The 16,152-nt window shown below is 41.5% G+C and overlaps 1 protein-coding gene across 1 annotated transcript in view; it reads right to left on the minus strand.

The window, feature by feature from the left end:
- The window catches only part of LOC137284654 (protocadherin Fat 4-like), an 83,940-nt gene extending 72,501 nt beyond the window's left edge, over nucleotides 1-11,439 (minus strand). The window contains exons 1-10 of the mRNA XM_067816552.1: nucleotides 11,364-11,439; nucleotides 9,712-9,812; nucleotides 7,916-8,038; nucleotides 7,387-7,569; nucleotides 6,104-6,241; nucleotides 5,103-5,291; nucleotides 3,884-4,015; nucleotides 3,148-3,333; nucleotides 2,266-2,403; nucleotides 1,249-1,440 (exon numbers count right to left, since the gene is read on the minus strand). Of these exons, the coding sequence (XP_067672653.1) occupies nucleotides 1,249-1,440; nucleotides 2,266-2,403; nucleotides 3,148-3,333; nucleotides 3,884-4,015; nucleotides 5,103-5,291; nucleotides 6,104-6,241; nucleotides 7,387-7,569; nucleotides 7,916-8,038; nucleotides 9,712-9,812; nucleotides 11,364-11,439 (1,458 nt within the window). The remainder of the gene's footprint in view (nucleotides 1-1,248; nucleotides 1,441-2,265; nucleotides 2,404-3,147; nucleotides 3,334-3,883; nucleotides 4,016-5,102; nucleotides 5,292-6,103; nucleotides 6,242-7,386; nucleotides 7,570-7,915; nucleotides 8,039-9,711; nucleotides 9,813-11,363) is intronic.
- Nucleotides 11,440-16,152: the final 4,713 nt, after the last annotated feature.

Raw genomic sequence — 16,152 nt, forward strand, 5'->3', positions numbered from 1 at the left:
ATTCATTTCCGCATATGCATCAGTCTCGTTCAAGACCTTGCATTTTTTATCTCCAATGTGCTTTCTTTGAGACCTTCCAAATCCCTTTTTAGATATTTGTAAGTCCTATATGTGGTATGACTGCCACCCCTTGGTTTCCCATCTCGAATCAAAGACGTTCTAGTACAACGCATTGCTTTGTGGAGATGTTTCAACTCAGCAGACAAGTATGGCTTTAGATGTGGAACATGCTTGTCTGATGTACCATTGATACATTTTGTCAGTGTGACGCGATACTTGTTGACGTCATCCTCTGAGTGTAGTATAGTTTCAATCAGTAATTGCTAGTTGAGTAGCCAGAACTGAGTTCTTCTCTACTTAACTTCTTCCAGTTGTATGACATTGTTGTCTGTTGAGGTCTGGGAGCTGATTCGAAGGTTCCTGGCCTATTACAAGACGAGCAACAACAGGCCTTTGGTTGCTGACATTGAGCTCGGGATGCTCTAGGACTTGACATGAAGAAAAGCAGTCGAGGTCACTCTCCGGGATAACTATTTGATTAATAAGCGAGGAATGGGTACCATCAAACAATGAACAATGTGACCCTTACACAGCGCCGATGTGGTATCAGCTGTTAGATTATTTCTGAATAAATACTTGGCTACGTTTTTGGTTTGTTTAGAAAAGTAAATCATACAGATGCACATTTAACGTAATACACCAATCATCAGTCAGAAGGAATTCTTGTACATTCATGATAGTATAGAAAATACAAGTGATGATGCATTCTTCAACATTCATTAACATCATGTCAACATTATTTCCCAATTGTTTCAAAGGCAAATGTAAAATGAGGCTCAGTTTGCTGCTGCTTGGAGTGTGAAAGTAGACAGCAAGGGCTGAGTACTTCATGAAATCCTCCAGCAACTTCTCAAGATGGGATATACATACTGGTTGCATCACAGCGGGTCTTTGAATCTGCGGAATTTGAGCCACGATTTAACCACGAGATCACCCAGTGTGTAGTTAGACGAAATGACCGACAGTCACTCAAACAAAAGGAACGTAATATGACATAATTTCAACAAACTGAACTGAGTGTTTACATTAACAATGAAAGCTGTTTATACCCAGATTGATTAAGACAATTTCAAGTCAAGAATTTATGAGTTCATGATTCACAATCACTTACTATTAATGATACTAGTCGGGTGGGTTGGGTTCACTTCTTAATGATTCGGCTCGGGTTTGAACCATGGTTGGGTTTACCTGTGCGTCATCATCCACGGCAGAGACGGTGTAGATGTCCACACCAACTGAAGCTGTTACAGGGATCGTAATTTCTGAGGGCAGATTTTGGAACCGTGGTGCGTAATTATTCCGTAGAACTTCAATATTAATGGACGCTGGCGTGGTCGCGAATCTTGGAGGGAAACCCTTGTCAACCGCCGTCACCCCAAACTGAGAATGGTAAAACATGAAAATTTGATTATTTCAGTCAGTATTTGTGTCTCAGTGTTTTGTTAATTCGTTGTTTCACGGCGCGCTCGACCATTTTCCATTTACATGAAGGCGTCCTGTAATGACCGAGGCTAGACCAGACAATCCAATGATTGAGATCATGAGTATAGATATACGCAACTGGGATACTATGACAAGTCAGCGACCCGTTCGATCAAGTCTATTCATGCATTTTTATTTTTGCTTGCATTGTTTTTTTCTCGAATTCAAGAACCATTGACAAATGAGCAGGTAATGAGCATGATAAGAGCGAGTAATCATCAGTACATGGATTTTTCATTTTAAAAAAACCAGCCGTTTTAAACAGTATTTCAGTGAAATCACTACGTATGTTCTTGATAAAGGTCAAGCTTAAAGTTATGGGGGTTCATCAACTTACTGAAACCCAAAGGCGCGGGTAAGAGAGAAAGTACAAGTGATTTTAGTTTCTCGCCTCACTCAGTCATACTTAAGCGGTTTGTACATAAAAGAGTTTGGACCAGACAATCCAATGATCAACAGCATGAACATCGATCTGCACTTTTCGGATACACAGAAATGGGCTTCACACATCGTACCATGTGGGGAATCGAACCCGGGACTACAGCGCGACGTCCCAACGCTTTAACCACCAGGGTATCCGTACTCCCCCTCTCATCCAAAACGAACTTGCTAAGGGACGCATCCCTGCGCCGCAGAATTCAATAATATATTAGTGAGCGCAAATAGGCCTCCCTGTGAACAAGGGGGCCTAACTCCAGTGCCAACTAATACAGGTAGACGTACCTGATAACGCCTGTTTTCGCCTTGAATGAGTGACTGTCGCAGTGTTATCGAGCCTTGGGAACGTGATAGTGTTTCAACCCTGAAGAAGTTGGAAGCAACTGGGTCGTCGATGGTAAGCACTACTTCTCCCTCTGGTCTCTGAAAGGTATGACAGGAAATGAGTGAGTATGGTTTTTACCTCAACTTTAGCAATTGAACGTACATGACGAATCGGATCCGGGATTTAGGCGCGATGAGCGAACCACCAAGCTACTATACCGACCTGGAAACGGAATGGGAGGCGGCTCTTTAACGCCGCTTTAAGCATTTGCTCAGTTTCGTTAAGTTCTAAGGTTCTAACGAACTTAAGATGGTACTAAAGTTGGAAGTGATCAGGCCTGAAACCCATGGGTGAAGAATTAAACTCTAAGTCAATCCCGTTTTCGAAACTGCTGATTAGAGGAACCTAAGGGGAGTGAGCGAGTGTAATTTTACGTCGCCTCTTAACAACATTCTAGCAATGTCACGGCGAGGGATACCAGAAATAGGCTTCACACGTTTTACCAACGCTGGGAATCAAATCCGAGTCTCTATCTACTAGGTTACCATGCCGGAAACCTAAGGAGAAGAGATCTCTTCAGTCTACATGCAGAATAGTTTAATATAAAATCAATGGCTGCCAATCAGTGGGGAAGGAATGGATATACCGCGAAGGGGTATATAAACATTTCGATTAAAAAGGACTAGTAGAAGGAAAAAAATAAAATAAAATGCCACACCCACACCCACCCAAAAACAAAAATAAAAACAACCCACCCAGTTCGCTTAGTTTACCGTAGTGTAACAATATCGCTGTATAAGCTTTATATAATAACTCAAAGTATATTGAGACAAAGTACTAACCTCCCCATCTTCATCGGTGACCGTGAAGTTCAACACGTTGGACTGTACAGGAAGGGTCTCTGTGATGCGTGTAGTGAAGAATACGGCCTGGAACGTTGGGTCATATAAGTTGTAGTCGACGCTCACCTCTACCACAGTGGTGGCTGAAAGGGGCGGGGTGCCGCCGTCTTCAACCCTCACATCGAACTGAATCATAACACCTCATCATGAAACACAACGTCGTCATAAACATCATACAATATTAAGCTTATGCGATGAACTTAATAAAATATTGGTTTGAAAATCATCATTCATGCAAATATGTACAGTACTTTTTTTAAAAAAAATACATTTTACCCTTGTCATTATTTAAACTTTTTGATATATACATTCTCGGTCAATTATTGCTTGATGAGTAAAAGAGGCCATGAAAGGTGTGATTTACACTTTGCTTTTCTATAAGTGAGTACATGTAGTTTGTAAATTCAGAACGTTCGTTCTAACCGAACCTGATAATCCAGTGATGGACACCAAGGCCACCGAACAACACATTTTGGAAATGATGACATATGTCAACCAAGTCATCGAGTCTGACCACCAGATCCCGTTAGTCTCTTACTACAAGCATGGGTTGATGAAGACTAATTCCAACCCGGATTTTCACGGATGAGTTTAATATTGAGTACGGATTTAATTAATAATTCAAATTCTGGTAATGTTTAAGGATTTCCGTTCCTTTTTGGTAAAATGACCCTACCTGATAACGATGCTGCCTTGTCTCGTTCAGATTCCCAATCAATGAGACTTCTCCAGTGTCGTTGTTGACTGCAAACATGTCGGAATAACTGCTTCCGCACAATGAATACTGCAGCTTAGAAAAGGGTGACGCCTGAGATTAAAAGAATAAAGACATTGCAATTTGATTTTGATATTTTGACAACTGACAACATAATTGAGATATCTTTGGGAGTATCATTGCAATACATATAGACCGCCAAAGTGTACTCTGCGACAGATTAACCTAACGCTAGGATTTTTTGTACGATTTTGGGGGGTGTTTACAGCAACACCCACCAATATTCCTCTTTTATCACCTCGGTCTGTAAATAATGGCGTCTGGACCAGATGATTCCAATGATTGACGTCATGAACAGATAAGAAATGTGATATCGTGGCGTACACCAACAGCAAGTCTGACGACCCGATCCTGTTACGACAAGCATCAAGGTTTGATGAAGACAAAGTCTGGTCCTGATCTCCACCGACAGCTTGTACAGCGTGTTAATAAGATAACTAATGAATCTGTGTAACAAACCAATATTCAAATCTGTATGATGTTCTGTTTTGTTAAAAGATGATCAGTGGTGTGTATACAGTACACAGAAGATGATTAGTGTTGTGCGTATACACTACACAAACATTATTAGTGTTGTGCGTATACCCTACACAAACGAAGATTATTGCTGTGCGCATACACTACACACAAGATTAGTATTGTGCGTATACCCTACACAAACGATGGTTAGTGTGCGTATACACTACACAAAAGATTATTAATGCTTTGCGTATACTCAACACAAACGAAGATTATTGTTGTGAGTATACCGTACATAAACGAAGATTATTGTTGTGCGTATACCCTATAAACGATGATTATTGGTGTGCGTATACACTGCACAAAAGAAGATTAATGCTGTGTGTATGCACAACAGAAAATGATTAGTGTGGTGCGTTTTGACAATTTTGGATTCTTTTAAGTAAATCAGTAATATATTAACATTCGACAAAAAGGTAATGTTATTTCTACATGAACAATATTTAACTGAATCAGTGGCTTTACAACAAGACGTTAGCAAATGATACCATGTTCAGGCGGGAAACGTTTGGGGTTCTTTTAATATAACAATCACGTTTAACAAAATATATATCAATGTCTAATATGAGGTGGTTATCTTTCAATGACTGACTGCACTTACACTGTCGACATCAACAGCAAGGAGAGAGAGGACGATGTCGCCAGGTTGTGCTGTTCTGTTGATGTTGGCTGTGTAAGGCAGGCCGATGAAGGTGGGAGTGAACATGTTCCTCACAACGTTGATCGTCACGCTGACCAGGGACTCGCTCGTCCTTGGGGGAAGGCCAGAATCGGTCAGCCTCACTCCGAACTACAACACCATAACGCGATGGATAAACTGCAGAAGTGGTGGAGGGAGGGGAAGGATGAGTGACAGATAGTATGAGAAGGAGAGGGAGGAACGAGTGAGAGTAGGAGAGACGAAGGAGTGAGTGAAATGTAAGAATGAAAGAGGCTGGAAGGTGTGAGAAGGGAGAAGTGAATGAGAGATAGTGCTAGAGTGGGGGAAGGAATGAGTAACAGATAGAGAGATGGGAAGAAGCAGATGACAGATGGAGAGAGAGAGAGAGAGAGCGGAGAAATAGTGAGTGGAAGCAGTGAGTGACAGGCAGAGAAGAGTGGAGTGAGTGAGCTTAGTTTTCCAACGCACTCAGCAATATTCCAGCTATATGGCGGCGATCTGTAAAGAATCGAGTCTGGACCACACAATCCAGTGATCAACAACATGAGCATCGATCTGCGTAATCGCATAGTCGCCTTTTATGGCAAGCATAGTTTGCTGAAGGCCTATTCTCCCCCGAGACCTTCACGGGTCCATAGAGAGAGTGGAAGGAGTAAGTAGCAAAATAAGGGGAAGAAGAGGAAGGGAGATGGTGCGAGAGCAGGGACATAGTGAATGGCAGCGTTGAGAGTGAGATAGGAAGGAGGGAGACACGGACGTATAGTGTTAGAATGAGACAGAGACGAGAAGGGGTGAGAGAGAGAACTGGATAGTGAGAGGGTGATAGAGAGATATGGGAGTGTGAGACAGTGAGAGAAGTAATGAGAGAGAGAGAAAGAGGTAGAGTTAGCTGGAGAAAACATACGTGCGAGTGACAGGTACCTGCTGACATCTATACTTACGTTGTAGGTTGTGTGTCTGACCGGGTCAAAGGTGAGTGACTCCCTGATCATGACGCTTCCTGTATTGTAGTTCACCGTGAAGTACTGGCTACTCTGCTGGTCAGATCGTGTGTCAACCAAGTCGTAGTGCACCGGCGTCTAAGAGAAAAACGTGTAATATTTTGGGATTGCGCTTTTTCAGTGAAGTACAGATTCTAAATACTTTTGTTGGGTTGAGTTCCATCCAGGATTCGAAACCACACCCTCAGAGTCAGGAGCCAGCACACAGAGTTCATCCAACGTTGCTTGCCTAGACAAGCTATCACGAATTTTTACCTCGATTTGATCAAGGAAAACAGACCTTTCAGCAGCTTTGTACATGAGAAAATTGCATTATCAAATTAAAACGAATACACATAAACAGTACAAACACATAAGAGACACAGTTGTCGGACCACCCGAATCAATTAGGCACCTCTTACGACAAGCAAGAGTTACTGAGGATCAATTCCAACTCTTATTTTCACGTGTCCATATTAGACTAGGAATGTGATAGAGCAAGCAGAATAAGAAACAGTACAAACATGTGGTCACAGAACGAAGGAGTACACACACAACAAACGTTCATATGCAGGAAGAAGGAAACAGTACATTCATATTGGGAAATGACACAGCACATTCGATATATTCACATGGAAAAAAATGGATGCCGTACGTTCATATGGAGGAAGAAAGACACAGTACATTCGTATGGAGAAAGGGCGCAGCATATTCATATGGAGAAGAAATGATGCTGTACATTCATGTGGAGAAAAGAGGACACTGCACATTCACACGAAGGAAGGACCAACACAGTACATTCATATGGAACAAGGACAGAGTACATTCATATGGAGAAAGAAGGACACATTGAATTCATATGGAGAAGGAAGCACACAGTAATTCATATAAAGAAAGTAGGGCACGATGAATTCAAGTGGAGAAAGAAGGATGTGGTACATTCATATGGAGAAGGAAGGACACAGTAAATTCGTATGGAAAAAGAAGGACATCGTACATTCATATGGAGAAAGAAGGATACAATACATTCATTTGGAGAAAGAAGGACGCGTTGCATTCATATGGAGACGGAATGACACCGTATACGCGTACATACAATTTAGAACGAACGAGTCGGATAGAGAAAACGTATTTGTAGGAACACGGATGTAGATAAATATTTGAGTTTTTTGGGTGGGGTGGGGGTGGGTGGGTAAAGGGAGCAGGTGGGGGAATATAGGATTTGTTGCAGTTTCTCTGTTTACCTTGTCAGGATCAACTGCGGACACCACCAGCACGCTGGATCCCACCCTTCTTGTCTCCAGGATGGTTGCTTCCATCGTCAGGGTGTTCGACGTAGGCGGTTCAGGGTTTCTGTTGACCTTGACAGTAACGTTAGTCGACGTCTTTATCCCAGGCAGGGCCGAGTCGTAGACCTCTACGTTAAGCTGCGACAAGGAGAATGTGAATAATTCATATGTACTGACAGTGTAAACGGAACAAGAACATGTGACAACGCATCAATTCATCAAGTACATTATTAATGTTTCGTTTTAACAAAAAGACAACTCGGGGAAAATACAGTGTATGTTTAATGGCCAGGTAGTGCTGTTGCTCGTGGTTTAATGCCGTGTATCGACCGACTTGGCTTATTTGCAAAGAATTATGAACAGGGAAACAGAGTCTGTGATTTACTGGTTTGAAATACCAATGTGAATAAAGATTTTGAACATTTTGTCGAAATGTCTCTATGACAATTATCATCAAAAGTTCCCGGTTCCAAGAAAAACTCACAATGTACGACGTGAGAGTGTCGCTTCTTAACGATGCAGCCACCGTGATGACACCTCTGTCTCTGTTCACAGCGAAGAAGCCAGGGGCGGGCATGACGCCGTTCAGGTCATACTTCAAGGAACCCTAGAAAATAATAAGAAAATAATAATGTACTTTTCCGCATATTTATTCATCTGATGATCCTTTGGTGATGCATGCCAAGACTCATGACGAAAGTAAGGAATTCTACAGCACCAAAGTTGCTGGTCAGGGACTCCTTTCACGAAGCAACCTTTTACTAAGGTTAACCTCAGCTTCCATTCTTTAACATTGCACTAAGGTCACCTTAGCGACTCACGATCACCTTAGTGGTTTTTGAAAGGAGGTCCAGAATATCCAAGTTGAGGTTGATCGTGTTGATAGCTGTGTTCTGCTGGATGGTACGTTGATTGATATAAGGGGTGAAGTAAGTCATTGATGCTTTTAACCCGGGGTCACAGTTCTTCTGGTGATCTGACAAATGCAGAAGGCTGCAGTGTTGGAGGGCTCCATGTTGGTTTTGAGGTGGGTGCGACTAGGCAGCGCTTCCTGGGATGATGGGTCATATCATTTTAAGTGGATGATACCTCCGAAACCAACCCGACCGTGTCGTGTTGTATATGTTACAGTTAGAGTTTGAAATCAGGCATTTCGTGAAGTGACTGAAGAGGTCAGCCATTTCGTGCAACAACAATCAATATACTTCAGCCACTTCATGAAATGTCATTTCATCTATATGTTATGTGGTAGACAAGTGTGGCTGCTCTGGACACGGCAAGTGTCAAACAAATATGTGTAAATGCATCAAAGCCAAGCTGAAGTGCAACAGTCGCTGCCACAATAGTTTTAACTGTTAGTGACAATAAGTGATGTTGAAATTGTGATTCACTTTTGTAGCAGAAGTCATTAAATTAAATTAGATAAAAAGACTTAAGCTTATTGATTATTGTTACACAAAATGACTGCAACATACACATCTAATGCATCAATGATATCTTTGAATTCTCTGTCTCTTTTAACAGGAAAACGCATGGCAAATATGCGGACCTTGCTTATGAAATGTCACACTTGTACCTCAAGTACCGGCTCGTTAGACTCCCGATTGTTCTTGATGACTTGCGGCTCTGTAGAAATCTACAGATTAAAGCGTTAGCTCGTCACACCGAAAACCGGGGTTCGATTCACCACAACGTGTGTAGCCCATTTCTAGTGCATCGAGCTGTGATGTTGCTGGCATATTGATGAAAACGCCGTTTAAATCAAATTCACTCCCTCATTCTTGGTGACTTAGGTTTGGTATCTCCTAATTTACCGATTAACATATCGTGTTCACACCAGTGCGACGGTAATGGGTTGTGTGTGAGTGAGTGAGTTTAGTTTTACGCCGCTTTTAGCAATATTCCAGCAATATCACGGCGGGGGACACCAGAAAATGGGCTTCACACATTGTACCCATGTGGGGAATCGAACGCGATTCTTCGGCGAACGCTTTAACCACTAGGCTACCCCACCTCCCCTGGTAATGGGGAGACTGCAGTTTGTGTTGAAAGCTTCTTGGGTCGACTAGGTTGGACTTCCCGAGGGAAGGCCAGTTCTCTGTCTGGTGTTCAGACACTATCCAGCCTCACTAAGGCAGGATCGGCGGAACCCTATTTGGTGCATGAAGAATAATCTGTGTACAAATGATGGCGTTGACGATACATATGTCAACAACGATGGTGCATTCCGGCGCGACGACGATGAAGAAACGACGGTATTGATGATCATGACGTGCTCACCTGGAGGTTTGGATCGACTGCCGTAACTGTCGCCACAATATGGCCCACATCATCGTCGTATCTGATGTTGGCCACGTACGGGGCTTTTAAGAATATGGGAGCTGAAAATACAGAGATGCATTCCCAGTCATCAACCATTTCAATACAAACCCTGACTATTTGTGATTGTCGAACTCACGTGTCTTGATTGCCCTGTGATTTAAGAAACAGCTACGCTGAAATTTGTACAGTGTTTGAAGCCCTTTGAAGGGTATCCATTGTGGTATGTAACAAGATATTTTACACAACAAATTACAACACTTTATAGCAACAAAAGTTGACTTTTGTCATCACAGGATAATTTGGTTCATTATGGTTGTTTTTGTCCCTGCATGCATGTGTGTATGTGCGTGTGCGTATGTGTGTCTGTGAAGCTGTGTGTGTGCGCGCGTGCATGCGTGTTTCTAGACTTCATTTGCGAATGGGAAGCTTTGGTATATTCTATATCACCAGGTGCTTTTATCGACCAACACCCGTGGTGTTGTAAACAACCACTACTGTAGAAAATATACATGCCAAAAATCAATGCCATAATAAAACATATCGAATTTGGAATGGAAATAACGTAAAATGCAAAATAGCTGTGTGAATTATATGAATGGATCACTTAAAACCAGATGTTTGCGAAAAGACTGAATCTTTGCCTTAGGTTAGTATTCAAATTATGCAGAATCCATACTCTCTTGGAATTTACTGCAGGAAGCTGGCACCTTGTCAATGTCCAGTGTGTAAAACCTGTGTAAAAGAGGATCGTACTAACAAGAGTTTTTTTTGACATCTGGAACAGTCTCTGTGTATGAAGTAGACACTTGGTATTCTAATTAACCATATCTACAGTGACAATAGCTGATACAAGGTTGGTACTTGGTACACACTTCAAATGTCGAACTAAAGGTAAAACAAAATTATTGCTTGAAAAAGACGGCGAATACAAGAGGGGAAATAATGTCTAAAACGCATTTGCGGCAAGATGTACAAAAGACACTTTTCAGTACATTAAAACGCAAGCAAATGGTATAAAATCTACCTTAAATTAATTAAATTCGCAAAATTCAAAATCGAAAAGCAACAGAGTTCTTTAAAGCATTATAACTGAAAATCCATTGGGATATTCGAAAACCTGAGCTTGCGATTCTGAAAATAATCTGACATTTATTCATCAGTTCGTCTCTACATTACTAGACTCGGATAAAAAGCTGTATCAAGGTTTAATCAGCAACCGGGCGTCTTCAGAGGACATGAAGTGCCTACCGCTTATGTAAAGACAGAGATCACAATGTTTCGTTCACCTTTCATCACAGTACACAGCCCATCCTTGATATCATCAAGGTGCACGTTCCGATATGTAGTGTAGATTTATACACGTATACCCTGGAGATATCGAGGATGTACATAGCCCTGGAACCCCAGCTTCAGTGGTAGCATTATGTAACATTCATTGTTGGCTGTCCCCTGCCGTGATACTGGTATATTGCTATTCATTTTTACCTGGTGGTAAAGGTATGCCAAAAAGTAGAAAAAGGCAGACATTATAACAGAAAATCATTTGATGACACTCATACGAACTTGTCGCAGTGAGACTAAAATGTTACGGACACGATGACAATGCACACCTTGGAGACTCCGTTGTACAAGCGCCAGAGCAGTCAGCACCCAGAGTTGACCACAGGCGGACATCGTCGCCTCCATGTTGGCACAAGGATGTGTCCTGGTTAAAATAATATGAGGAAATAACCTGAGTTATCATTAATTCCATGTATTACATGCATGGATTTTCAGTACCAAGCGGTAATAATGACTGTGTATATTGTATTGAGATACATGAATTCATGTCAAGAAAACAAAAATGTATATATACCAAGATGCTGTTTGGTTTGTTGTTTTACGGCGCATTCAGCAATACCAAGCTATATAGCGGCGGTCAGTAAATAATCGAGTCTGGACCAATGATCAATAGCATGAGCACCGTTCGTGCTACGTAAATAGGATATGCTGACATGTGAGGACAAAGACACAGAGCCTGACCATTCCATCCCGTTAGCCTCTTACGACAGGCGACCCGTGAAGGTCACGGGGGAGAATAGGCCTTCATCAACCCATGCTTGCCATAAAAGGCGACTATGCTTGTCGTAAGAGGCGACTAACTGGATCGGTTGGTTAGGCATGCTGACATGGTTGACACATGTCATCGGTTCCCAATTGCGCAGATCGATGCTTATGTTGTTGATCACTGGATTGTCTGGCCAAGACTCGATTATTTACAGACCGCCGCAATATAGCTGGAATATTCCTGAGTGCGGCGTGAAACTAAACTCACTCACTCATTCACTCTTACAACAGGCATTACACGTAACACATTACACTTTCCAGCATTATCTAGTTACCCCAACATGTATAGCCAAATCATTCCTATATATATAGGCACTGAAATGGGTTGAATAATTCTGCATTCTTGTAATACGTTGTGGGAATTGTTTGTTGTTTAAAGTCGCCTTCAGCAATGGTACATGACGGCCGTGAGTAAATAGTGGAGTCTCACTAGACAGTCCAGCGATTGACATGGTGAACATCAACCATCTGATCTCGTCATTCTCGTCTTGCGAAAAGCATGGACTGCGCTACAATGCGTTTCCATGTACAATGTTCTTTTCACCTTGCAATGACATGTATCTAAGGAGATTCTCGACAAAAGTAACAACATCTTAGATATATTCAAGCTATATGGTGGCGTTTGTAAATAATCATAATAAACCCAGACAATCCCGTGAGTGACAGCATGAGCATCGATCTACGCAACTGGGAACCGATGACATGAGTTAACCAAGTGAACCAGGTCAGCAAGCCTGACCACCTGATCCCCTTTAGTCGCCTCTTACGACAAGCATGGGTTACTGAAAGCCAGTTCTAACCTAAATCTTCACGAGTCGAATGTGTTGTGGTGGGATGCCCATGTATTCGTTATACTTGAGGCAATGTTTCACGTCGCTTCCGACATAATGGACTAGAAACCAGTAGCTAAATATATGAGGATAAAAATGTAAACACATTTCAATCATCGCAGCTGAACCCTGACGCCAGCCAACATTGAGCTGAAAATACAGCAACTGTATAACTTACGTCACTATGAATCAGTTCAGTTGTGGTAAAAGCGCCTATACCAAGGGATAGTTAACATAATATCAACTCCATAGTCCCATATAATTTGTAGTATATGATTAGTAACGTACGAGATATAAACATGAGAACCTACCCCCAGACACAGGAGCGACTGGTCAATCTGCTTGGTGAAGCGCGACTAGCTTCGCTAACGCCTGTCAGTCACACACACACACCACACCCTTCGATGTTAATGCTGAGGTATAGGTCCTTTCTATAGCGAGGCTGCCACGCTCACAGTGACAATGAAGGTTTTATTTGAGCAGTGTTCAGTTTGGGCACTCTATAGTCAACTAGGGACATATGGGATACTCATGTAAATAGTTTTGATAACACACATCTGCGCAGGTGGAGATGTAACTCGGTGTGCAAGTCTGCCGATGTAGATATAACGTACATTACGGGTACATCTATTCAGGCTGTTATAGCAACCATAATAGTTCTCACGCTCAGTAGTGGATGGTTGGTTTAGGGCTCACGGTAAGCTCGTTGAAATGCCCCTCAGTCAACGAACTCTTAAACTGATTCAGTGCATCGACAAACTGGCATTATGTGCCCTCTCAGTGTAAGGCCAAATTTCTGGTAATTCATATACTTAAAGTACTTGTGACAGTGGTTTATGTGGCACTTCAGAGTGGAAATGGCTTAAATTAATTAAAGTACCACCTGGAATTTCCTAAACGTATGCATAACAGAAACAACTTATAAGTGGCATATAACAGACTAGAAATGGTTTACGGCCCTGGGCAATGAGGCAGCTCGTATTGGCCATTAAATAGATTGACGAAAAGTCAATTTTTTTATGTCTGAACATATAATACACCAAAACCGAAAATATACAATAAAACATATGAAAAATTCCCAAGCACTTTACATTCATCGAAAGTAAGAATGATAAGATAGCTTCTATATAAAAGTCTTCGTGAAAATGAAAGTTGTTTCTTGTGATTTAATTTTTCGACCTCTGTGGATGCCTTTGTCCGTCTGCGATAATATATATGATAACGGCAATGTTGAGCTGATCAAAGCTGTCGTCAGTTTTTTTATTTAAAAAACCAACAGCAATACGAATAATATTAAACACCCAAAACCAACAAACCAAAAAAAAGTAAAAACAAAAAACAAACACACACATTAAAACCATGTGCATAACACATAGCGTCGAAGATCAATTCTAACCTAAATCTTCATGGGTCAAATGTGTTGTGGTGGGATGTCCATATATGCGGTTATTTGTTCATTCGATGCTGAGTACAAGTCATAGCACGTGTTTCAGAAACACCGACCATACCAAATCGAGCTGTTATCATAATAAAGGCATCTAGTGATGTTTCTGGCTTTTTCCATTCCCGTGCTTGCGGGTGTGGCCTGAATGTTAACCCAAACATTAAGCTGACGCGCTGTGCAAATGAAATACTGTTAAACGGGTGGATGAACCCTGCCATTCATGAATCTAGTGTGAGAGTCTGTTGCAGCTCGTAAAAGCGTCTAAAGCCGCATGAACCCAATTTGTCACGAAAATGATAGAATTTCTTTTCCAAAAGCTGGGCGATACTGATAAATGGTGAACATATCTTGACAGTCGAGTAGATATGTCGCCGAACAAACAGACAACCGGGTGCATAGCAGTCGAACAGACAGACGATCGGGTACGTTGCAGTCGATCAGTAAGATAATCGGACAGATGTTATTCTTTGAAAAGCATTTAGAAGTGGAATGCATAAGAAAAGCAAGAATATAGATGTCAACTTCTTTTGTGTGAAAAACACAACGTTTTGGGATTGTTGACGAAGCAAGCATGTACACTCTAAAACGTCGTGTTATTCACAATAAAGAAGTTGACATTAGTCATGTATTTTCTCACGTTGAAATGCTCAGCCAGAAAATGGGGTACACTGCAGTCGAACAGACAGACAATCGCGTAAATTACAATAGAACAGACAGCCGGGTACATTGCAGTCGTACAAACATATTGGCGGGTTCCGAACAGACAGATAATCGGGTACATTGTAGTCGAACAGAGAGACAGTCGGGATAGATGCACTGTCTGTTAGTCAGATAACCGGATATCTCGAGTATATATTCTATCGAGTAGCCGAACAGTCAGTCGTACAATCGGGTAGAAATGCGTTTGATCAATCAGTCGGGCAGATGTGCAGTCGAGCAGTCAGAGAGTCGAGCAGAAATCCGTTCCATTAGTATCTTTCAAAGATAACCGGATTTATACATATTTGAACAGTCAGTTAGATAAGTGAGTTTGTGAGAAAATCAAATTTGAAATCGAGAAGTAAGTTAAACAGTTCTTTACAATCAGCTCGAAAATCAGCTAGACAATCCGTTTCAGGGATATACACTATCTGACACTTGTGAACATGAAGCCATGAATGTTTTAAGTGGGTCGGGGTGGGGATGGATTTGGGGGGAGTGGGGGAGTGTTGAAGTGGTATATTTACTCGAGCAAACCTGAAAACATCCACCAAGGCGGATAAAAAGTAGCAAACAAGTCATACTTTCCCTATCAGAGACTGTGGTTGGCCGTTCTTTCCCGGAGGCCTTCAACTAACTAACATTTCTTTATGGAATTATATTACAACCACTGAGCATATTGTATCAGAAACCATTCATATCAGCGAGGTTATAGATCTCGTCTTTACATAGATCGTGGGATTAGCCCTTGCAGTTAAAGCAGAATAAGCCCTTGCTTTTTACTCAGTTGAATAGGTCTACGTTGTCCTGATCCTAACACAGGTGAAATCGTGATTGTATAGCACCTCAGTCAATAGTAGGGCGCTGACCTGGTTATGATATATCTATTCCTATAAATCAACTCTCGTGACTGTACTTCCGTGTATAAAAACATCGGCGTTCTCTCCCACGTTTTAATTAATTTACCGCTTTGTACTCGATGTCACGAATTTACTATGGTTCTGCACGGGCAACTTTGGACGCGTGCAGAACTTGTGGAAAGGGCTATAAAGAAATTGCGCTGTTATTTATAAAATCAGCTACTCGGCATGCTTTCACATGTTGTGTGAGGTTTAAACGACATAACGGTTCAGTCAACATACATGTATATTGATTTGAACAGAGGAATGTTTCATAGGGCTGCCAGGGACTGGTTAAATTGATCTGTTATCAATTGTATCGCAGTAAAGTATTGATTAATTATTACTTAAGTGTTGATCATTTAATATAGAGCTTAGAGAGAAGTCAAAATATGCAGGGTCAACGTATAATTCCAAATTA

The sequence above is a fragment of the Haliotis asinina genome, chromosome 5 (genome assembly GCF_037392515.1).
Source record: "Haliotis asinina isolate JCU_RB_2024 chromosome 5, JCU_Hal_asi_v2, whole genome shotgun sequence".
Taxonomy (NCBI): Eukaryota; Metazoa; Mollusca; class Gastropoda; order Lepetellida; family Haliotidae; genus Haliotis; species Haliotis asinina.